The 24,048-nt window shown below is 44.8% G+C and overlaps 1 protein-coding gene across 1 annotated transcript in view; it reads left to right on the top strand.

Moving 5' to 3' along the window:
• Window positions 1-24,048, top strand: part of bsna (bassoon presynaptic cytomatrix protein a) — a 253,160-nt gene that overhangs the window by 217,041 nt on the left and 12,071 nt on the right. The window contains exons 10-11 of the mRNA XM_052108105.1: window positions 163-294; window positions 682-738. Coding sequence (XP_051964065.1) covers window positions 163-294; window positions 682-722 — 173 coding nt within the window. The 3' untranslated portion in view covers window positions 723-738. The remainder of the gene's footprint in view (window positions 1-162; window positions 295-681; window positions 739-24,048) is intronic.

Below are 24,048 nucleotides of genomic sequence, written 5' to 3'. Positions count from 1 at the left end.
TCACTCCTTGTTCCTGACAGTCATATTTTAGTTTGTGAATTTGGTAAGTGCTTCCAGTCTTTGGAGTGCAATATGCAATCTGACGTATGGTCTGTGGACTGAGACTAGTCTGTATTTGAAATGGTTACTTGTAAAGTAACACTCTCTTATGCAATTCTCTAGGTTCCAAGGCTGCTCCAAGGCCTGGTGGAATAGGCAGTGCTGCTGCAGGTCAACCAGGTGTAGAGGGAGAAAGCATGCTGTCTAAAATTTTGCCTGGAGGGGCTGCCGAGCAGGCTGGCAAATTAGGAGAAGGTGAGCAGTGAGTGGAGATGGGTTAAGATAAAAAAAATACAAATGTAATTCTGTTTTGTTGATTATGGACAGCTGAGTTTCCAAGATGTATAATATTTTTGGTCAATTACAATGGATTGGTTTTTAGTCAACCTAATCATGAGAATAGTAGCCTATGAGTTGGCGAAATCGTACGAGTTGGGTCTTACTAAAATGAATGGCTTTTAGAACAACCAATTACATATTCTTTCCTCATCTTGTTGTAAACCCCAATCATTCGTATGTGAAACGTTAAATTAAATAGACTTTTTCTCCCCTTCTTTCCCTCTTACTGATCAATGTTAACCCTAATATCTAAAATATTTCTTATTTTTCTGATTTACCTCTGTTTTGCTGAAACCGGAACAGCCATCTCTGGATTTGGCAAGAAATTCACCTCCTTGTGGTGAAGTAATACAACTGAAGGTGGGTGCAGTTGCTTTTTAGGGCCCAAGCACTGAAAGTCTGAGAGCCCTATTGTTCTTCTAAAGATTAAATACTTTTTTTCTCTAATTCCTTGCACCAAGGCCTACAAAATGTATATCTTCTTTTTATTGCATTTTATAAAATGTTTATGCTTTTCTAATTTTCTAAAAAAGCTACTTTTTCGAACTCCTCCTAGGCTGTATATCCGATTCTCACAGTGCTACCTAGTGGTCACGAGATATGAAAAATGTTTGCAAATTTAGCAAGTCCAACAATATGAAACATTTATATGTCTGCCTTTTTGGACAATGGCTATTTGGAGTTTTCTGAAAAACCTACTTTTTCTTACTCGTCCTAGGCCGTTTGTCCGATTTGCACGAAAACAGAATTTTGATAAACCATACCATTTTTTAATGGCGCTTCAAGGAATTCCATGGAGAGCACACCAAAACAAACGTGAGGGTGTATCTCTTTAACACTTTGGTGTATTCATACCAAACCTATTATTTGTCATAGACACCATGATTCAAGGGTGCCTGCAGCATATTTTTGCTTATACCTTCTGAACAGGTTGTCATAAAATCATCAAATTGGTCTCATTAGATTCAGTAGGATATAGCGAGTCAAGCGATATGAAAAATGTTGGCCATTTTGGATGTTGGCCATTTAGAATTTAGACATAATCTGCTGTATTTTATGAAGGACTTGGCGTATCATTACGAACCTCTGTATGTGTCTTTGGCACCATGCTCTGAGGGGACTCAAAAGGTTTTGGGACAGCGCCAACTTGTGGTCAAACATTATAATGCTATTTCTAAAAATGCTAAAAGCTTTTGACTCATTTTGCCTACTGTCATGAGACTGGTCTTGATAGATTCTGTGGATCATGCCGAGAACAATGATACCTATTATGTCATGATTGAGCAAACTTCCTGTCCGCCATTCTTAAATGTTTTGAAAACATACTTTTTCAAACTCCTCCTAGACTGTTTGTCTGATTTGCAGGAAAATTGGCCTTCATCGTCTAGAGGCACTTACGACAAAATGTTATTTACAGAATTTTGATCGACCATACTGTTTTTGAATGGCGCTTCAAGGAATTCCATGGAGAGCACACCAAAACAAACGTGAGGGTGTATCTCTTTAACACTTTGGTGTATTCATACCAAACCTATTATTTGTCATAGACACCATGATTCAAGGGTGCCTGCAGCATATTTTTGCTTATACCTTCTGAACAGGTTGTCATAAAATCATCAAATTGGTCTCATTAGATTCAGTAGGATATAGCGAGTCAAGCGATATGAAAAATGTTGGCCATTTTGGATGTTGGCCATTTTTAATTTAGACATAAACTGCTGTATTTTATGAACGACTTGGTGTATCATTACGAACCTCTGTATGTGTCTTTGGCACCATGCTCTGAAGGGACTCAAAAGGTTTTGGGACAGCGCCAACTTGTGGTCAAACATTATAATGCTATTTCTAAAAATGCTAAAAGCTTTTGAATAATTTTTCCTACTGTCATGAGACTGGTCTTGATAGATTCTGTGGTTCATGCCGAGAACAATGATACCTATTATGTCATGATTGAGCAAACTTCCTGTCCGCCATTCTTAAATGTTTTGAAAACCTACTTTTTCAAACTCCTCCTAGACTGTTTGTCTGATTTGCAGGAAAATTGGCCTTCATCATCTAGAGGCACTTACGACAAAATGTTATTTACAGAATTTTGATCGACCATACTGTTTTTGAATGGCGCTTCAATGAATTTGCTAAAAAACTTGCAAAGTTGAAATTAAGGCTATGTCTCCACAACGCTTTGATTACTTGGTACAACACTTGGTACATGGTACCTACAGTGTTTTGGCACACTGCCCTCTACTGGTCAGGAGACAGCAAAAAAATTGTTTTTGCTTATATCTCTTGAACACTTTTGCAGAAAATATCGGAAATTGTCTCTTTAGAGTGCTACATAATGAGTCAAACTATACCACATTTTCCTATGCCTGACATTTTGAATTTAGTCATAAAATGATGCCCAAAATGGACGTGAGGGTATGTCTCCGTTACGCTTTAGCATATTCATACAAACTTATTATTTGTCATTGGCACCATGACGCGAGGGTGTCTGCTGTGTTTCGGAACAGTGCCACCTAGTGGTTACGAGATATGAAAAAAGCACATTTTTGCTTATAATTTCTGAACAGTTTGTCATAAAATCATCAAATTGGTCTCATTAGATTCAGTGGGGTATAGCGAGACCAACGATTTAATAACGATTCCAGCCTTTTCGAATGGCGCTTCAACGAATTTGATGAAAAATGTGGAAAGTTTAACTTTGGCTGTATCCCCGCAACACTTTGATTGGGACCAAACTTGGTGTGTGTCATCACTATTACTGGTCAGGAGATAGAAAACTTTATATTTTGGCTTATAACTCTTGAACGCTTCCCTGCATGATAACCACCATACCCCAGATACTACCTGAGCAGTTTCAGAACAGCGCCACATACTGGACAAAAATTCTAAGAAGTAGCTAATTATTATTTTGAAATATTTTTTTAATTAAATGTTTTTTTTATTATTGAAAGTTTACTTTTTCTATCTCATTCACTGTTCATTGGACCAAAAACATGTCACAAAGCTTCTTTTGCTGCTCATGGTACCGATAATTGTCTTGACCCCGGTATTGCTGCTTGCATCTATATTTTTTATTATTATTATTCTTTTCAATGTTTTCTGTACTTTTGGGGTACATAGCATGCGTGAAAACTCTTGAAAGTTTGCACACACATCAGAGTTACTGGCCATTATGGCTTAGCAATGTTGCTGGGGGGGGCATGCAGGGAGGGGCTTTGCAGCACCACATAGAACATGGACCTGTTCGGGGGGCTCTGTAGCACATCCCTTTTGAGCTAGTCACCAAACTTTGTACACATATAGGTCTCATCAAGCCAGACAACTTTCGTGCAGGCTTTTGGATTGTTTGAATAATTCATGCTGTGGAATTTGATATACTCCTCAGAGGGATTTCATGCTACAGGTACCAAATGTGGGCGACATCATGCCAACCACGATGCTAAATTGTGAAAGGATTTCTGATATATCGAACTGTGTTGCCATGGTGACACGATACAATAACATCAAAACATTGGAATAAGGAAATGTTTCATATCTTCTGCATGCATGGTTTCATTTTCATGAAAATTTAGCAAATTCTTGTCTATTCTAACCTAGTGTGTTGTTGCCACTCTGAGTGGCAATTACAATAAATGTCCAATAGAGGGCAGCCAAGCTCCATGAATGATTCCCAAAATATCACTGAGAAGAATTTCGTGTTGTCTCTAGAAGGGATCCCTCTTTTGTACATTATGTATATGAAGTATGTGTAACTACGTTCTTCAGTTAATTACATTTCTCATTTCATCTGTTAAAAATCTCCAGTTCTTGAGTTGGTGTTTTCATTTGATCTGTGTACGTTTTGATTGCCGATCCAGCACTGGAATGTGTTATTTTGAATTTAAGATGAATGTTTGTTCTGGCTGTTATTAATGTAGTTTAGTGGCAGCAGTTCCCTTATCGAGAGGTCTCTCCTATTGCGTAAGTAGCTTACGCTATGGGAAAACTCTGTTTCTCGAGAAATATTGACGTCTTTATGTAAAACGCATTGCAGCTGCACAGCAGACAGTGATGAGTGAAGCAGCTCGGTCATTGGCTGTGCTGCGGCAACTGCTCGAACCAATGACGGGGCGATTTAGAACGCGCCACCAATGGGGGCGCGCCCCGCTTTCGCGCGCTCATAGCCTGCTGAAATTAGCATATGAGGGCTATATAATGAGCATCCCGTCATTCCGGTTCTTTAGATTTAATCTCCTTCAGCGAAGACCTTCTCTTCGCTGGATCCTCCGGATTGTTGGAGTCTTTCGCCGCCGTTGACACGCTTACAGCGGGACTGCTGAGAGGACGCCGGCACCTTCAGCCGCCTTCGAAGCCTTCTGCTACGCCATCCGGCGCGCATCGCATATCCTTTTTCTTCTGCAAGCGTTCGCCCCCGCGACGCTTTTTAGAATTAAAAGAGTAATTTTCCAAGGCGTTGTTTCAAATGCCTTCAGCCTGCGCCTCGTGCAGAGGCCCTCTTCACGACGGAGATTGGCACGTCCTCTGCACTCGCTGCCTGGGTCTGGACCATGCAGAAGCTGCACTCATTCAGGGCGGATGCCCTGAATGCGACTCCTTGGGCCTCGCCGAGCTGCGCGCTCGCTTTGCCGTTTTCACCGCAAGCGAGCCGGCTGCCCCCATGCTGCCACCTCTGTTCGAGCCGCGCAAGAAAAAGCGCCGCTCACAGAGGCTGCCAGAGTACCCCGACTTCGGTGATGTCACGCCGGCTCAGTCCCCGCGTGCATCGCCACTACCAGATGTCTCCCCGCAGCCGGTCCTTTTCACGAGAGCGGACCTGCACCCCTCCAACGAAGCGGTGGGTCTCGTCTCGTTCGGCGCATCAGGGGACGACGATGGAAAGGATGACAGCCTCTCTCTTGACGCTGCATCTGACGACTGGCCGGGCTCGTTCGACCCCGCGCCATCTACAACAGCGGACACGAGCGCGGGCACCAGTATGGACTCGGAGATCGTCCGTATCCTGTCTAAGGCCGTGGAAGACCTCGGGCTCGACTGGTCTTCTCCGGAAGAACCCGCCCGCAGCTGGCTGGATGAGTGGTTCCTGCAGGGGCGCCGGCAGGCCCCCCGACAGAGACCCTCTCCTTTCTTCCCTGAGGTGCACGATGAGCTCACAAGGTCGTGGAAAGCCCCGCACTCGGCTCGCCTAAAGCTTTCTTTCTCTTCTTCGCTCTCCTCAGTGGACGGCGCGAGAGAAAGAGGCTACGAGGCAACTCCGCCCCTAGAAGAGACTGTGGCCAACCATCTATGCCCACCCTCCACCGCTGGATGGAAGGTCAGAGCTTCTCACCCATCGAAGCCGTGCAGAACCACATCAGCTCTCACCGGTCGCGCATACGCCGCCGCCGGTCAAGCTGCGTCAGCGCTGCATTCGATGGCGGTTCTACAAGTGTTTCAAGCCAAACTTCTCCGCTCTATGGACGAGTCTGGACCTGAACCTGATGCTTTTAAGTACCTGCGCAGTGCTACGGACGTAGCTCTGCAAGCCACAAAGGCCACCGCCCAATCCATTGGCCGGGCCATGGCTAACTTGATCGTCCTTGAGCGCCATCTGTGGCTAACGCTAATGGAGATGAAGGACGCGGATAAAGCACCCTTCCTTGACGCACCTGTCACTCCGAGCGGCCTGTTCGGACCTACGGTGAGAGATTTCACGGAGCGCTTCACTGCGGCGCGGAAAGATTCGCAAGCTATGCATTACTTCCTGCCTAAGCGCTCCAGCTCATCTCAAAAACCTCCCCAGCAGCAGCAGCGAGCCAGGGCAGAGCCACCCGTCTCCCAGCCGAAGAACAGACCGGAGAAGGACGCTCGACGCCGCTCGCGTTCCGCTGGCCAAAGAAAGCCGCAGGAGCAACGAGGCCCTCGACCCAGAATCACCCTGAATACGGAGCCTCGTAAGTCTTCCTAGCAGCAGGAAGAAAAAGAGGAAGTACGTGTCTCGCAGATGCCGGACTGCTTCCTCTCAAACATTCAAAACATTACCCAGTCCCCTTACAGGCAGCTGGAAATGTCTATACAGCAGTCAATGGGCCAGTTTTTACGGCGACACACAGAAATCACCAAAAGAGTCATTTTCTGCCTGTGTCACTAGGGGTTCACATGTCCACACTAAAGTGCGCATTCCCACATATCAATACTGTCCAAACAGTGCCAAACACCTCCCCAGCTCAGGCTGGATGTCTCAAACATGTAGATCGTGTGCCTATTGTCATGTATGCACCGCTACACACAAGCACTGTTCCCACAGTTATAAACACTTCCCCAGTGAAAACGGGAAGTGCTATAAGTGTAGCGCGTGTGCCTGCTGTATTGCACGCACCCCTACACACAGCTACCCACACAGTTTCAAACAGCTATGCCGCAAACATCACAGATGTAATGCGCGAGCTAAGAAACTCCCCGCTAAATGCGGAAAGCTTTATGAACGTGGCGCGCGTGCCCATAATGATGAATGCACCCCCACTTCAAAACATTGTTCATACAGTTTCAAGCACTCATGCTGTCAGCATATTGGAAATAGCGCATGTGCCTGTACTCTCACACGCACCTCTGCACTCGGCACTCAATACAGTGCCGAGAGAATAATGATATTTTTGATAAATATCAGTCAGGTTTTCGTAAAAAACATTCTACGGAAACTGCACTGGTGAAAGTTTCAAGCGATATTTTGATGTCTGCTGATTCTGGGAAGCATACAGTGTTAGTTTTGCTGGATCTTACATCTGCCTTTGACACCATTGACCACAATATTATGCTTAATAGACTACAGGCACTATTAGGGATATCTGGATCAGCTCTGAAATGGTTTTCATCTTACCTTACTGGTAGAAGTTTTAGTGTTTATATAAATCAGAACATGTCAGACACTGCAGGTTTATTGAGTGGTGTTCCGCAGGGTTCTGTCCTGGGACCGATTCTTTTCCTTCTATATATGCTTCCTTTAGGACAGATTATAAGCCAGTTTCAAGATGTCTCTTATCACCTGTATGCAGATGACATTCAGTTATATTGCTCCTTTAAGCCCACTGAGTTATTTAAATTATCATCTTTAATGAACTGTCTGAGTAGGATTAAGCAGTGGCTAAATGACAACTTTTTAATGTTGAATTCAGCTAAGACTGAAACTTTAATCATTGCCCCTGAGCAGAGCATCCCTCAGATAAAGAAACACATTTGTGACTTAGGTTCGTCTGTTCAGCCCAGTCTCAGGAGTTTGGGAGTTGTTTTTGATACGGCCATGTCTCTGGAGAAACATTCAAAACATCTTATTAAAAACTGTTTCTTTCAGTTAAGGAACATTTCGAAGATAAGAGCCTTAGTGTCAAAAGCGGAGCTAGAGATGATCATTCATGCTTTTATCTCGTCTCGCTTGGACTATTGTAACAGTCTTTTTATCTGCCTTAATAAGAAGGATCTTGGTCGTCTTCAGACTGTTCAAAATTCTGCTGCTAGGCTTTTAACCCACACGAGTAAAAGGGCACATATTACTCCAGTTTTAGCTTCACTCCATTGGTTACCAGTGCTATTCAGAATGCACTTTAAAATTCTGGTCCTTACTTTTAGAGCCCTACAAGGACAGGCACCCTCATACATCTCTGACCTGATACAGCTGCGTACATCCTCACGTAGTCTGAGATCAACAGGTCAGAGACTATTAGTTGCCCCTTTGCACATTTTAAAACTAGGGGGACCGTTCATTCCAAGTTGTTGCACCCAGGTTGTGGAACGCTTTGCCTCCTTCAATACGCTGCTTGGATTGTGTGGAAAAATTTAAAAGTCAGCTAAAAACTTTGCTTTTTAAAGAGGCTTTTGATTAGTTTGGAGGATGGTTGACGCCGGTCTATTGTGTATGTGTTTGAGTGTTGCTTATTTTACTTATATTTTATTTTATTTTGTTTTGTGATTGAGATGTACTTATGAGAGCTGCTTATGCTTTCTTTTGTTGTGAAGCACTTTGTGATCTTCATCTGAGAAAAGTGCTATACAAATAAATTTTACTTACTTTTTACTTACAGCTGCTCAGCGTGCACCTGCGCCTCTGAGAGCCGTAGATTCTGTGTTAGCACAAAGCGATTTGCCGGCGGGGCCCATACGTCACTGCAACACACCCCAGCCGGCATTCAGCCCATATCTGTGCGAGCAGAAGCCTGGGAAAAAATCCCCGACATGCCGAAATGGGTTTTGAACATAATAAAGCACGGATACTCACTTCAATTCGCTCGCAGACCACCCCGCTTTTCAGCGGTGGTTGAGACGAAAGTGAGGAAAGATGTGTCACATGTTCTACGCACCGAGGTGCTCAAACTGATAGAGAAGGGCGCTATAGAAACTGTTCCTCCCTCTTTGAGCGAGGCGGGTTTCTACAGCCGCTATTTTCTCGTCCCGAAAAAGGACGGTGGCCTTCGCCCCATCCTGGATCTCTGGACATCTGAACAAAGCGTTAATGATTCGCTCGTTCAGAATGTTAACAACCAAACATATCCTCGCGCAAGTTCGCCCCGGGGATTGGTTTCTATCAGTGGATTTGAAAGACGCTTACGTTCATATCCCGATAGCGCCTCATCACAGGCCTTTTCTGAGATTCGCTTTCGAGGGACAGTCATACCAGTAAAGCAACTACCATTCGGCCTATCATTGGCCCCCCGTACATTCACGAAATGTATGGATGCAGCACTTTCCCCCCTGAGACAGCGGGGAGTGCGGATACTGAATTACCTCGACGATTGGCTAATCATAGCACAATCAGAGGTTCAGTTAATGACACACAGATCTTGGACTATCAGCCATTTACAATGCCTGGGTCTGAGAATAAATTTTGCAAAGAGCGTGCTATCCCCCAGACAGAATATTTCTTTTCTGGGAATAGTGCTAGACTCAGTGCAGATGACAGCTCTCATCAGTGCGCGCTCTCTATTCGACGCCTCGCAACATCGTTCAGAACGGGCGCGCACGCCCCCGTCAAACGATTTCAGAGAATGCTCGGCCTCATGGCCTCGGCATCAGCTGTACTCCAGCTAGGATTGTTGCACATGCGTCCTCTCCAGCGCTGGCTCAAGAGCCGCGTCCCCACTCACGCGTGGCGCTCAGGCCACTTTTTGATCAGAGCGAATCACGGCTGTATAAAAGCCCTGACGCCCTGGAAAGCCATATAATGGTATCAAACCGGCGTGAGTCTGGGCGTGAATACGCGGAGAAAAATGATCACGACAGATGCCTCCAAAATAGGATGGGGGGCCCTTTACGAGGGCAGGCCTGTTTCCGGTTTTTGGTCAAACCCGGAAAAGCGCCTACACATAAACTGTCTAGAAAAGAAAGCGGTTGCTTTGGCTCTCAGAGCCCTGCTTCCGTACCTGCAAAACGAACACGTCCTGGTCCGAACGGACAACATGACGGTAGTTTCGTATATAAATCGCCAAGGTGGACTCAGGTCGAGCTCCCTGCACTCTATGGCCAGGGAGCTCATCCTATGGTCACAACACCACCTGCGCTCGCTAAGAGCAGCGCACGTGCCAGGCGTCCTGAACCAAGGAGCGGACATGCTATCCTGAGACAAAGTTCTCCCAGGAGAATGGTCTCTCCACCCTCGGACGGTTCAGTGGTTATGGCGAACCTTTGGCGAGGCAGAGGTCGACCTCTTCGCCTCCAAGGAAAACGCGCACTGCCCTCTCTTCTTCTCAAAAGCACGGACGCTGCCGCCCAAATCTGGCCGAGCCGCCCCTTGTATGCTTTTCCCCCGATCACGATGCTGCCTCAGGTCATCAGTCGGATCAGGGAGGTGAAATGTGCAGTGCTCCTGGTAGCCCCACTCTGGAAAAACCAGACATGGTTTCCAGAGCTGGTACAGATGATGCAATCTTCCCCATGGCCGATTCCGCTGAGGCAAGACCTCCTCGGACAGGCCAGCGGGATGATTCTTCATCCCCGCCCCGATCTGTGGGCCCTCCATGCATGGCCCCTCCCGAGAACCTCCCCAGTGGAGTTCTGAAAACCATTGCTGAGGCACGAGCCCCCTCTACGAGGCGCTTGTATGCCCAAAAGTGGAAAGTGTTCAGTGACTGGTGTGATACCAAGGGCTTGAACCCCAAAACGTGCGAGATACCGAGTGTACTCGCCTTTTTGCAGGAGCTGCTGGAGGCGGGCCGCACACCCTCCACGCTCAAAGTCTATGTGGCTGCCATAGCGGCGTCACACAATCCTGATAAAGGACATTCATTAGGAAAAAACGATCTGATCGTTCGTTTCCTAAGAGGCGCTAGGAGGATGAACCCTCCTCGCCCACCTTCGGTGCCGATCTGGGACCTGGCCACGGTCCCGGACGCACTCAAAGGTGCCCCATTCGAACCTCTCCGAACCGTGCACCTCATGCAGCTCTCTCTCAAAACCACGCTCTTGCTGGCACTCGCTTCAGTTAAAAGAGTGGGCGACCTTCACGCGCTGTCATCAAGCGCTGCTTGCCTGGAATTTGGACCTAGTTGTCCTTAGGCCAAAGCACGGGTACATTCCTAAGGTGCTCTCTACACCCTTCAGAGCACAGGTGATATCTCTGGCAGCGCTATCGTCTTCAGCAGACGAAGGCGACGCAAATTTACTCTGCCCGGTCAGGGCGCTCAGAGTATATTTGGAACGTTCTGCCCTGTTCAGACAGACGGAACAATTATTCGTATGCTTTGGCGGCCGAACTAAGGGTCTCGCTGTCTCAAAGCAACGAATATCGCGCTGGATAGTGGATGCTATAGCGCTAGCTTATGAAGCCAAGGGCCTTCAATGCCCCTTAGGCGTCTGAGCTCACTCTACGAGGGGCATGGCCTCCTCGTGGGCATGGTCGAGTGGGATACCCATTGAAGATATTTGTGCGGCGGCAGGCTGGGTATACCTACAGGTATTTATAACCTACAGGTCCCCTCACTACATTCCAACATTCTATCAGTCTGACTGTGGAATGAACTGCAGTATGTACATGCTGGGCATTATCTCCTCCCTTATAAGGTCCGTCTCTGACCGGCTTAGAGGGTTTATTATGCGTACCAGTACACAAAAACTCAGTACATAAGATATGTGTTTGTGTTTGTACAAGGAGCACCCCACCTTGTAGGTAAGGGCGCCCTGTCATACCCCACTAAATAGCTCGCCTCTGGCCGGCTCGTGGAACATCACTTTGCTTTAAGGCTCAGGCACCCGCCTCTGGCTTTATACAGCGAAGTCAGCACACACGGCGTTTAACATGGGGTTCCCATAGCGTAAGCTACTTACGCAATAGGAGAGACCTCTCGATAAGGGAACGACTCGGTTACTAACGTAACCTCGGTTCCCTGAGAGAGGGAACGACTATTGCGTAAGCTGCCGTGCCTGTGCTTGGTCAGTCGCTTCAATCGATTGAACCTAAAGAACCGGAATGACGGGATGCTCATTATATAGCCCTCATATGCTAATTTCAGCAGGCTATGAGCGCGCGAAAGCAGGGCGCGCCCCCATTGGTGGCACGTTCTAAATCGCCCCGTCATTGGTTCGAGCAGTTGCCGCAGCACAGCCAATGACCGAGCTGCTTCGCTCATCACTGTCTGCTGTGCAGCTGCAATGCGTTTTACATAAAGACTTCAATATTTCTCGAGAAACGGAGTTTTCCCATAGCGTAAGCTACTTACGCAATAGTCGTTCCCTCTCTCAGGGAACCGAGGTTACGTTAGTAACCGAGTCGTTTTCTCTGCAGCTCGCGCTCTTTTCCGGGAAATAGAAAAGAGAAGTATGCCCCCCATTGTGATGGCCTTCTCGGCCGTATTGTTTGTGCGTATATAGAGCGTGTGTTTTGCCTTTATCTCTCTTCCTCTTAATTGCTCTCAGTTGTGGGGTAACCAGGTGAGCTGACTGTTAATGTGCGGTGCCAGCACGCAGTGTGTTTCCTTCCTGTATAAACCGAGTGTTTCATGGCTGGGATGTGGAGTGGATTTTCCCGCAATTTGTTTTATCTACACAGTGTTGATATGCCAACAAGTAAACTAATGAAGTTCCCTCTTACCACCGGGTGTGGAAACGTTTAAACCACGTGTGTCAACTTACCCCTGTGTTAGTTTGTGTCCCATGCTTTTCTGCGACTGCTCCTGTTGCTGTGAGTTTGAGCTCTTTTCCAGTTGAATCCCATATAAAAATGCAAACAATTGCGTCCCCACTCAATTTATACATTAAATGAGGTGCAGATGCAATCTTTGTTAATTAAAACATATCGTTTTATATGGACGGATTAGAACCTTTAACCTCTTATGTAATGGGTTGATTAATACCATTAGACCACTCAGTCAGACTCTTTTTATTTAATTTTTATCCACGATGATTTATGTACTCCTCCATTGACATACACGGTCTCATGACCGACAATAGTACACATAATGAAGTTATCGAATGTATTATGTTGTTATGGTAATCACATCTCTTTCCTTTGTTTGACAGCAGCAAAACTAATGCTTGAAAAGTCTGAAGCAATCGCAACCATTCCAGTTATACGGCAGCTGTTTGTATAATCTACATATTAACAGTGTATCCTTGATACCTTGAAAAAAATAAAGTGAAACAGGAGAGTGGCACATTGTTACAAGATCATATAACAGCTTAAAACCCCATCTAACAACTGTGTTTGTGCACTGCGCTCCCCTAGTCTTCGAATCTGAAAATGGCAATATATGCTGAACACTTGTATGCTGAAAATAAGTGTTCATAAATGGTTTTTACTGATATAAAAAATTATATACAGTAGCTATATGCAATATACAGAATATGACAAAAATGACAATTTTATATATGTAACATGTTTTTTTTAAACACTTGTGGAATTTAAATGTGTACATAAATTCTCAAATATATGAATTCTAATTGTATTTGTTCATATATGGCCAGTGGCAATTTCTCAGGGCCAGCAAAACCTCCTCTGCTGGTGTAACATTCCTAATAAATAAAAAAAATGGCATCCTTTCATTCTCATTGACATTTTTGCCTATGTATCGCTTTCCACTCCTAATGAATCTAAAAAAAAATATTTTTTATAAAAAAAATTATCCAATCAGAATTTATTCCTCGACGCTTACAAGCAAAGTGTGACAACTTTTTCACAAATCGTATGCCTGAAGCCATGCTCCTTAGCCAAAGCAGCACGTGAGTCTGAGCTCCACCCCATCAGGCCTTCAGAATTTCCACAAAATCCCTCAACACTGCAGTCAGAGTGAATAGGCATTGTTGTAAACTTTTTCTTCGTCGTCGAAGCAGAGACCAGGAGACGTTGGGATATCCTTTAAGCAGAATTTACTCTTTATTGAGAAGTCGCTGTTGCATCGCTGTAGTCATCCAAGTCTGACTCAATAACTCAGTACGATAGGGTTTTTATACCTTTCAAGGGTGAGGGGACTTGATTATACATAGAGGTGGAGACACTCTGAAACAAAGCATGTAAATGGTACAGGAGTCAACTCGTTACAGGAAATTCCCCAGCCCTGATCTCATCAGCATAACAGTGTGATTTGAATGCACAGAAACTAATCTAATCAGTCGGACTATTCAACGACTGGGTCAGTGGCTCCAAGAGTCATTTAAAGACAAAAGGTGATAGTCTCAGCAATCCGACTAATTTAACTTACAATAGAGAGATCAGGACAGGCAGGAATCTCCTGCTGGAAACCCTGACAGGCAGGTCTGTGACATAATTTATACCTCAAATAGTAAATTCAATCTACTAAACTTTCTCAATTTATATACTATTGTATTGGAACCTAAATTAAACATTTAATAAATTTGTAATACAACAGTCCCCTCTTTGAGAGTTCTAATAACTCTCACAAAGTACAAATTTAGACACCTAAAAGTTCATTCATGTAACCTGTGTTCATTACAGGCACATAGCGCATACTCTGTGTTGATTTTCTGTAATTGCATGCTGACACTGAAACAAACATGCAATTAGGGTCCGTGAAGTTCTTACGGGTAATAGTCTTTTCTATTTGGAACTGTCATTTCTTAGTGATGGGCGTGATTCATTTGTTGAATGAAACACTTGATACTGTAGATGCATAGATAGTATGCCAGTAGAAGAAACAACAGCAGAATTGCTATTTCCTTGATCCACAGCCAGGGTTTACCTAACAAGTTTCCGAACCATGAAGAATTCTCTTCAGTCATCTGGTTTAATTTTGCTGAAAGATCAAGAATGTCTTGTTGGATTTTGTTAAAGTTCTCTGTTGGATCCATTAACCCGGTGCAGCATTCAGGGCCGATAATGGTGACATATTCATCAGCTCTAAGAATATGTTGTTTCTGGAGTCCACACATTGTGCGATGTCCATGATGGTTATTAGTACGACAATCTTGATCATGTTGATGGATGACTGAAGGTTCCCGTATGCGAGTCTCTGCGTTGTGTATTTTTTTCTTTTCTTTTGTGATAGTTGGCTCGGAAGTGTGTCTAGTTGTTTTCCGGAAGGTTGTGGCTTCATACGCAGGTGAGGAGGTCGGTGCAAATGTGTCTCGGGACAGCCATCAAGTGGTACCTGCACAGAGGAAGAAAGAAAACAAAAGACCGTAGAGCAGTATTTGTTCAAACACTATGGTTGTATCCTTTTCCGAGTCTGCTATTGTTGTCCCTTCTTTCCCTATTTCTCAATTCCTGTGACACCTAAAGAACAGTGAGGTAAGGATGGACTAGTGGATGGGGGAGGTCTATGAGGGAGTCTTCACCGCAGGGTTGGCCCCCGACGCCTGTTGCATTCGGTTCTTCCCTGGGCTCCTCACTGGTCCGTGTCCTATCCTATCCCTGTAGGTGGGGGAACAACTTTACAGTGTGACACATGAGTCCAGGTTTTCCTTCCCTGACACAATACTGCAGCTGCTGTAATCAACATCACTTGATGTGGTCCGTGCCACTTAACACAATCTAGTGTCATTTCTCCTTCATCCTCTAACAAAACTTCAGTCATTGCAGACATCATACATGAGGATGGGTTTGTGACTGGTGCACGCTGTAAAACAATGTTCGGGGCTGTGAGAGTTGCTAACCAATTTCCCCAAGGAGAGGAAGTGACAGAAGTGACTTTTGCTTGATTCATTAGTGCGGACACTGCGTGAGGGCATTTTACGTTTACAGTCTGTCCTAACACCATTCCTGATGAAGCCTGAAGCGCTAGATGAACTGCCTGTACTGCTCTGAGGCATGGGCCCATACCTTGAGCGACTATGTCAAGTTTACCAGAATAGTAATGAATTGGGCCAAATTGAACATCTATGGGCGGGGTTTCATACAAAACAGAATCTTCACCTATTACGCCAGTTAAAGAAAGTTTGGTTTTCTTGTATGGGATGTCTAAACCTTTAGCCAATTTTGTAGGGATAACTATAATTTCTGTACCTGTATCAAGCAAAAAATCTATCTCTTTCTCTTGTATGCTACCTTTCACAAAAATTATTTTGTCATCATGATGGATTACTGGAAAGGTAGCTACTCACAGCCCCAACAATTAGTTTTTTTCCTGGTCTTTTTGTGCTCTTAGAAGAGCCTGAATGAGCTGTCCTAAAGTTTCAGTGGACACTTGCGGAACTGCTTCAGGGTTGTAAGCAGGTTGAGAAGGAGTAAAATTATGCATAGCATTTCTTTTTGTATCTTGCAACTTCTTCCTACACTCTTTCTCCCAATGTCCTAATTTTCCACAGTAGTGGCATTTGCCTTCTTTTTTAGACCACCGGTTTTCTTGTTTTGCTGTGCTAAATGTAGCTGCTGCTGCTACTCTCACTTTGGCTTTAACATCAGCATCTCTTTCCCATGCAGCCAACCTGTCTAAATTACTTCTGAGTGTTCTGTTAGACCAAGTTAGATCTAGGAATGGCAAAGCTCTTTTGTATTCGGCTACAAGGCCATCTGACCAGATACGAATTAGTGGTCCTTTGTCATGGAGCACACTTTCAGAATCATCCACTATTCCACTGTAAGTTACGGCTGACTGACAAAACCTCTCAGTATATTCACTCATAGTTTCTTCTTTCTTTTGTACACAGCTAGTAATTCTAGACCAATCTATTTTGGGTCCTAGGATATTCTTCAAAACACCTTCTCTCATATCGCTTCTACTGGTATGTTGTAGTTCAGAAGTCACTGGAGATTCAAAACTGTTGAATTCAGATTCAGTTAAAATTTGTGACATTAACTGTGTGATTTCTGTTAACGACATGTCATATAGACACATTTTGCTGATCAATGCTCTTCTAAATTCAGAGAACTGTGTGCATGCTGATGGTAAGCTCTGGGATAGTCTCTCTATATCTTTAGGTCCAAGCGCTTTTGCGACAGTTTGTATTTGGACAACAGAAGAGTTGGTAGAAACACTTTCAGTTCCCTCAATTCCCTGTGATCTTTTCCTAGCACCACACACATTGACTGAATTTACAGGCACATCAGTTACTGATTGGAGAGCTACATCTGTTTCAAAAAATGCTTGAAGTCAGGGTAAATGTTATCTGGCTGACTAACTTCTTCTACATCAGTTTTTTCTATGGCTTTGTTGCGGTTCAATTTCTTGGTCAAAGAGGAAACTCTAGCACGTAGCTCTTTGTTCTCTTTCTCTAGCTCTGAGTTACGCTGAGACTGTTGTGTAGCTAGTGCTAAACCGAATTCTCTGTGGCAGCAGATAATGCCTTTCACATTGTTCTTGCGAATACTTGCTCCTATTGTCATAATGGCAAATGTTAATTGTCAGTACCTGAGAGCTATTCCCCTCTGGCTAAACGGCATGAATACAATGCCAGTGTTAGTCATCTATGTTTAATACAAGTCTTAATTTAAGTAAACTGAGTAGATGATGGTGCCCAGTGTTTAAACTGAAGGATTTTGTACGAACAACAAGATTAATGATTAAGTGTCTATGAATTCCATCCCAAATTGGAATTCATAGGCACTCAATCTTTAATCTGAAAGTTCTTCCAATTGTCTATAAGTCCTATACTATTCTCCACACACCACTCAGACATCCAGCCATTAAGTAACAATAATCAACTATAAACCTCATCACTATAACCAGCGAGGGTGGGGGCCAGAGCATATTGTTTCTAAAATAATTTTTGCAAGTTCACACACCTCTTTAACATTATTAAAATATAGTGATCTCCGACTGGCGACATAAATAAATGGTGCTTGTTTAAAGCTAAACTATAACTTTTGGCCCTCTAGCAGTTGGAGCATAAAACTGCAAGTTACTTGCAGAGGAACAATGCTTTGGTAATTACATGAGTCGGGCTTCAGCTCTGCTCTTCAACGCGGATGGATCTCATGGTTTGAGGAGTGTAAACATGGTCGCAGGTGATTATCTTATCAGAACTTGTTTGGAAGTTTTCCTTTTGTTTCTATGCTGCATCCTCAGAGCAAGTTCCACGTCCCTCCTAGGCCCTTAATTTCCCTAGCAGCACCCAGCTCCACCCACTCAATCTCAGGCCAATCAGGACATCCTCACAGGCCTCATTAATGGCACCTGTGGCCATAGATTCTCCTTTGTTTTCTTGTTTGTTGAACCGTGCAGAGGACTGTGATCTCTACTCCTCATCCTGTATTTTGTGTGTGTAATTGACAATGTACAAACATGCCTTATGTTTTGTATTTTAAATATTATATTGTATAACTTGATTTCAGTCTAAATGCGCTTCTCATTTGTTGAGATACATTTTAAATTATATTTGAAGATTTAGCTGGCCTTCAGCACTGTCATTATTAGATTGTCTGCTTGGATAGGCATGTGCTTTACTTGTTTCAGACATGCATTTGTTGGGATTGTGGTACATGTAGATAGTAGCTTCATGCACCATTTAGATTAGTTTACCTAAGTTTATTACCTGTGAGTCTTCTAGTTTAATGTAATGTTTGCAGATGCTATTTCCCTGAGATGGTTTTGAGTATTGGGAACCTAAACCTTGTATTCCTTTTTCTTTCCACTTAGAATCCACACACTCACAAACTCTCATAAATGCGTGCTTGGATGTACAATAAATACTCTGAAACCTGACTAGACTGGATCTGTTCTCACCGACATTTCCACTGGTTTCAAGCCAGTTGCCTACTCACTACTGACCTCTCCTTTCCTTTTGAGAATTAATGTCACTGATGACATCAAACTGTGCCCCCTCTCCTCAAAAAAAAAAAAAAATAAAAAATAACAAAAGGGAAAAAAGGCAGATATCTGAAAAACTTCTAATCAGGTAAGTAGCATATCTTTTGGTGTTTTGACTTTGTTTTGAAATAAATAGTATTACAAAATTAGGCAATGATATACTGTAAATCCCAACTCACTCACTCAAATTTGTGGAAATGGCTTACACCTAAAACCTTTAGTTTAGTCCAGCACAGTAACATGAAAGTTTTGAGTACACTTGACACAAATTTATGTGTTTCTACTCAAAGATTTTAAATGGTAAATAGTCTGCGTTTATATAACGCCTTTTTAACCTTAACGGTATTCAAAGCGATTTACACTGCGTCTCATTCCCCCATTCACACACACACGACAGCAGAGTTGCCATGCAAGGCCCTAGCCTGCCATTGGGAGCAATTTTGGGTTCAGTGTCTTGCCCAAGGACATTTCGGCATGTGGAGTCATGTGGGCCGGGAATCGAACCACCAACCAGCGCTACCACCTGAGCCACAGCCGCTCATAATGCACATAATGTACATTTGACTGTGAAGCTTTCAGTTGGGAGGCTTATGTGAATTTACATATATTAACAACAGTAAAATCTGTAAAAAGTAATTTATGTTTGGCTTTGACAGTAGGACTTTGTGAAAGATCTCCGTTCCTGTGGGAAAGGAAGCGGGAGCCAGATCCAAATTCAATGAACTTTAATCAGACAGATCATCAAACTAAAAACACCGCAACATAAACACACAAAGAGCGGCCGCATGTATTTCTCTCTCCCTCTCTCTGGCGTCCCCAGCTCTTGCTTTATCTCTCTCTCTCTCCCGCTGATTAGGCAACCCCGCACCGGGCGTGCCGCTCTGCAATGCACTCCTTGTCACAGACTTCTTAACTGATATTTCTCTTTCATCAGGATCTTAAAAATGTAATTAATAGTTTCCATTGAAGTTAATTAGAACTCAAAATTTACAGAGGAAAACTCATAGCTGTGGCCAGTGGATGAGTTGTGCAGGAGGTCAGGTTCCACTTGGCTCTTGTGTTGCTCTGTTTGATCGGGTAGTGGCATTTCGTCATACTTTTGTATTTTGTGTTTTCTATGCTCAGCAGTAAATGGCAGTGCTTAATAAATAAAAGTGGGGCAATTAACTGGTCCAGTGCTCGACCGGCCCACTGGGAAATGTCCCTGTGCACCAGATGGCCAGCCCATCACTGGTGGAAACTATTAAAACTTAGCAGGCAAATAGTCCAATGAAGTAACTGGTTTAGAGATTGGCATTGGTACCAGCATACTATAAACCTCATCACTATACATTGGCATTGATACCAAGTAAAACATGTCCATTGTCTTTCCTTCCTTCATCGAAAATGAAATTGAAAGCACCGCAGTATCACAATCAATAATGAAATGCCCCATTAGAGTGGCTAACTCTATCTAATGAACTGCTGTGCTAAGAGAGCTACTTGGCTATCTATGGGACCAATAAAATATCTTCCCTGTCGAGCAAGAAAAACTGTTTTAAATCGAAAGAATTAAGATAAAACTGTGGCAACAAGCTTTCAGCTTCAAACTACTACCACACCTTTCTCTGCACATATACACATGCTGTTGAAGCTCTGGACCTTCTTTTCTTCATTTACAGACATGACCTATACACACGCGGACAAATGATGAAATATGCAATTTGCTGCCAAATCCGTCCCAACAGCTCTAAAATGATAATGATTATTATAGGCTTACCATAGGGAATATGTTAGGATGCAGATGAGGGCAGACAAGGAGTGGGATCTAAATGTGGGTTCTTTATTTTAAATCAAAGTGAAGACAAACAAGCAGGAACAAAAGAAACATCCACGGGGGGGGGAAACTGAAACTAAAACACGAACACATAGGAAAAACACGGAACTGGGAAAACACGGCAGGATGAACACAGCTGGACAAACAGGTGAAAACAATGAGTGAATGCTGGCAGTGATGAGGGCAGGGAACTATGGGAAATGTAGTGCATGACAGGTGACAGGTGAAACACGGGGCAGACAACAAGGGAATCGTGACATAATCCCCCCTCAAAGGATCGGATTCCAGACGATCCTAAAAAAAAAAAACCCCACAAAAAACTAAATCGTCCAGGGAGTGGAGGGGGGCTAGCAGACCAAAAGAGGACACCAGGGACAAAAAGACAGTCCAAGGGAGCACAAGGGGCAGACAGACAGTCCAAGGGAGCACAAGGGGCAGAAAGACAGTCCAAGGGGCAAACGGACAGTCCAAGGGGGCACAAGGGGCAGACAGACAGTCCAAGGAGGCACAAGGGGCAAATGGACAGTCCAAGGGGGCACAGAGGGCAAGAAGGCAGTCCAAGGAGGCACAGGGGGCAAGAAGGCAGTCCAAGGGGGCACAGGGGGAAAAAAGGCAGTCCAAGGGGGCACAGGGGGCAAGAAGGCAGTCCAAGGGGGCACAGAGGGCAAACAGGAAGTCCAAGGGGGCACAGAGGCCAAGAAGGCAGTCCAAGGGGCAGGGACAGGTTCAGGAGGCCTGGGAGGCGGCCACAGGACAGCCATGGGGAACTCCGAGGGCGGAGCTGAGGTAGGCGGAGCCATGGAAGTTTCTGGTAGCAGAGCCATGGAGGGTGGAGCCGTGGAAGACCCAGGCGGCAGAGCCATGGGTGGCTCAGGAGGTGGAACCGTAGAAGGCTCAGGAGGCGGAACTGAGGGAGGCTCTGGAGGCTCATGACGCGGAGCTGAGGGAGGCTCTGGAGGCTCATGAGGCGGAGCTGAGGGAGGCTCTGGAGGCTCAGGAGGCGGAGCTGTGGGAGGCTTTGGAGGCGGAGCCGAGGAAGGCTCAGGAGGCGGAGCCAAGGGAGGCGGAACCATGGAAATCTCGGGAGGCGGAGCCCTGGGAGGCTCGGGAGGCGGAGCCCTGGGAGGCTCGGGAGGCGGAGCCCTGGGAGGCTCGAGAGGCGGAGCCCTGGGAGGCTCGGGAGGCGGAGCCCTGGGAGGCTCGAGAGGCGGAGCCCTGGGAGGCTCGAGAGGCGGAGCCCTGGGAGGCTCGAGAGGCGGAGCCCTGGGAGGCTCAGGAAGTGGAGCCCTGGGAGGCTCAGGAGGCGGAGCCATAGGAGGCTCGGGAGGTGGAGCCCTGGAAGGGTCGAGAGGTGGAGCCTTGGGAGGGTCGGGAGGCGGAGCCCTGGAAGCCTCGAGATGCGCTGGCTTTTGGACAGTCGAGGCTACTGGCGCTGGCTCTGGGACGGTCGAGGCTACAGGCGCTGGCTCACTGACGTTCGATGCTACAGGCACTGACTGGCGTGGGCTCAGGCTCGCTGACCGTGGCTGGCGTGGGCTCAGGCTCGCTGACCGTGGCTGGCGTGGGCTCAGGCTCGCTGACCGTGGCTGGCGTGGGCTCAGGCTCGCAGACTGTGGCAGGCGTGGGCTCAGGCTCGCAGACCGTGGCAAGTGTGGGCTGGGGAGCGGAAGCCTTTCTTCTCCTCCTCCTCCGGGCAGACGAAGTTGGCAGCGTTGGCTTGTTGATCAAGGCAGGCGTGGGGTTGTCTTGCTGGCAGGTGGGGCAGGCGAAACAGGATGAGCCATGGACGACTGGAGGGTCACCACTGTGGGAGGAGAGGCAGGATCCTCCTCAACAACACCCACAGTGAACGGCGAGCCACATGCCAGCAGCGTCTCCTCCACAAAATCGCGGAGTGTCCAGCCGCGCGTCGCCGGTGGCAACCGCTCCTTGAGCGAACTGGTCAGGTTATCCCGGAAGAAAACCACCAGGGAGGATTTAGGGAAGTCTGTGGCACTCGCTAGCTCCAGAAAGTCTCGGACATGATCCTCCACCGGACAGCTTCCTTGCCTCAAATTCAGCAGTCGACAGTTCGCCTGAAGAACCACTAGATCCATGGTGGTCGATCGTTCTGTTAGGATGCAGACGAGGGCAGACAAGGAGTGGGATCTAAATTTGGGTTCTTTATTTTAAATCAAAGTGAAGACAAACAAGCAGGAACAAAAGAAACATCCACGGGGGGAAAACTGAAACTAAAACATGAACACATCGGAAAAACACGGAACTGGGAAAACACGGCAGGATGAACACAGCTGGAAGGGTAACGGCGTAAACATGGGAACATCAAAAACAGGGAAACATTTAACACGAGTGAAACATTCTTCAACATTTAACGATCGACCAGTGAATGGAAAACAAACAGGGTTTAAATACACAAAGTAATGGAACTAAACTACAAACAGGTGAAAACAATGAGTGAATGCTGGCAGTGATGAGGGCAGGGAACTATGGGAAATGTAGTGCATGACAGGTGACAGGTGAAACACGGGGCAGACAACAAGGGAATCGTGACGGAATCGGGGTAAGGCAAAATCATGGTTTGGAAGACAGATTGTTGGTGTACTTGCTCATTAATTAAATATTGCTAATTTCTAAAAAAAAAAAATCTTACATGGGGTTGCTTTAACAAAACCAGAGTAGATTATTTCACAGTGGTTTTTATTATGTCATGGGCCTGTGCTTCGAATCGCTTAATACATCTGAGAAGATCTGGCATATTCCAGATCTTCTAACTGTGATATTTCCTCTAGCTAATTCTGTTCTTCAAATGCATGAGCTGATATCATTAGTATAACTTGAATGAGTTGTCTGAGACTATAACTAACTGTATTAACCGACAAGGGCACATTTACCGATACTCAGAAAAATTATCTGCAATGCAGTGATTAGTTGCCGACACGACAGTCGAGTGTAATGACGTCATAAACTTTAGTAAAAATATGATTGCGATATAAACCATTTATATGTAGTAGTTTTTTTTTTATGTACACTTATGTTTTTTGTATGTATATAGCATTGTAAATGTGTACATAAAAGTATAAATTTATACTACAAGATAATTCTGTATTAATTTATAGAGAACTGTAACTTTAATGTTAACATTTATGCATTTTTTGGCAGACGCTTTTATCCGAAGCGACTTACAGTGCACATGTTAACCTCCTCAATCTTAAAAAAGGAAACCCAGAGAAAGCAGCCAAAATAAAGAGAAAAGGCTGAAGAGTTGTGAATAAATTAAATGCATTAAAATGTATTCATAAAAAAAAAAGTGAAAAAAGACTATTGGAAAAATGTTTGTAGATTACTCCCTCAAAACTAAAGCGGTAGGGTAAGATGGGGTAAGATGCCCCCTTAAGAATTTAGATTGAATTCCACTTAATTAGCCTATTATGTTATAAGGAATAGAGAAGTTGTTTGAACCTGTTTTGAATGTACATCTAATGCATGGAAGTATTTAACAATAACTCCATTTAATAACAATGACATCAGAAACAGCCTTATGCCCCAATTCTGAGGGGGGCATCTTACTCCAAGGGTCTAACTTTACCTTCAAAGTATTTTTTCCTTTACTTTTTACTCCAATGGTCTAAAAACATTTATTTGTCCTGAAATCCTCCATTAACTAATGGACATAAAATCTTTTAATATCCAACA

Source organism: Xyrauchen texanus, chromosome 37 (assembly GCF_025860055.1).
Source record: "Xyrauchen texanus isolate HMW12.3.18 chromosome 37, RBS_HiC_50CHRs, whole genome shotgun sequence".
Classification (NCBI taxonomy): Eukaryota; Metazoa; Chordata; class Actinopteri; order Cypriniformes; family Catostomidae; genus Xyrauchen; species Xyrauchen texanus.
The sequence above is the reverse complement of the archived record's forward strand: the minus strand, read 5'-3'. Positions and strand labels throughout refer to the sequence as shown.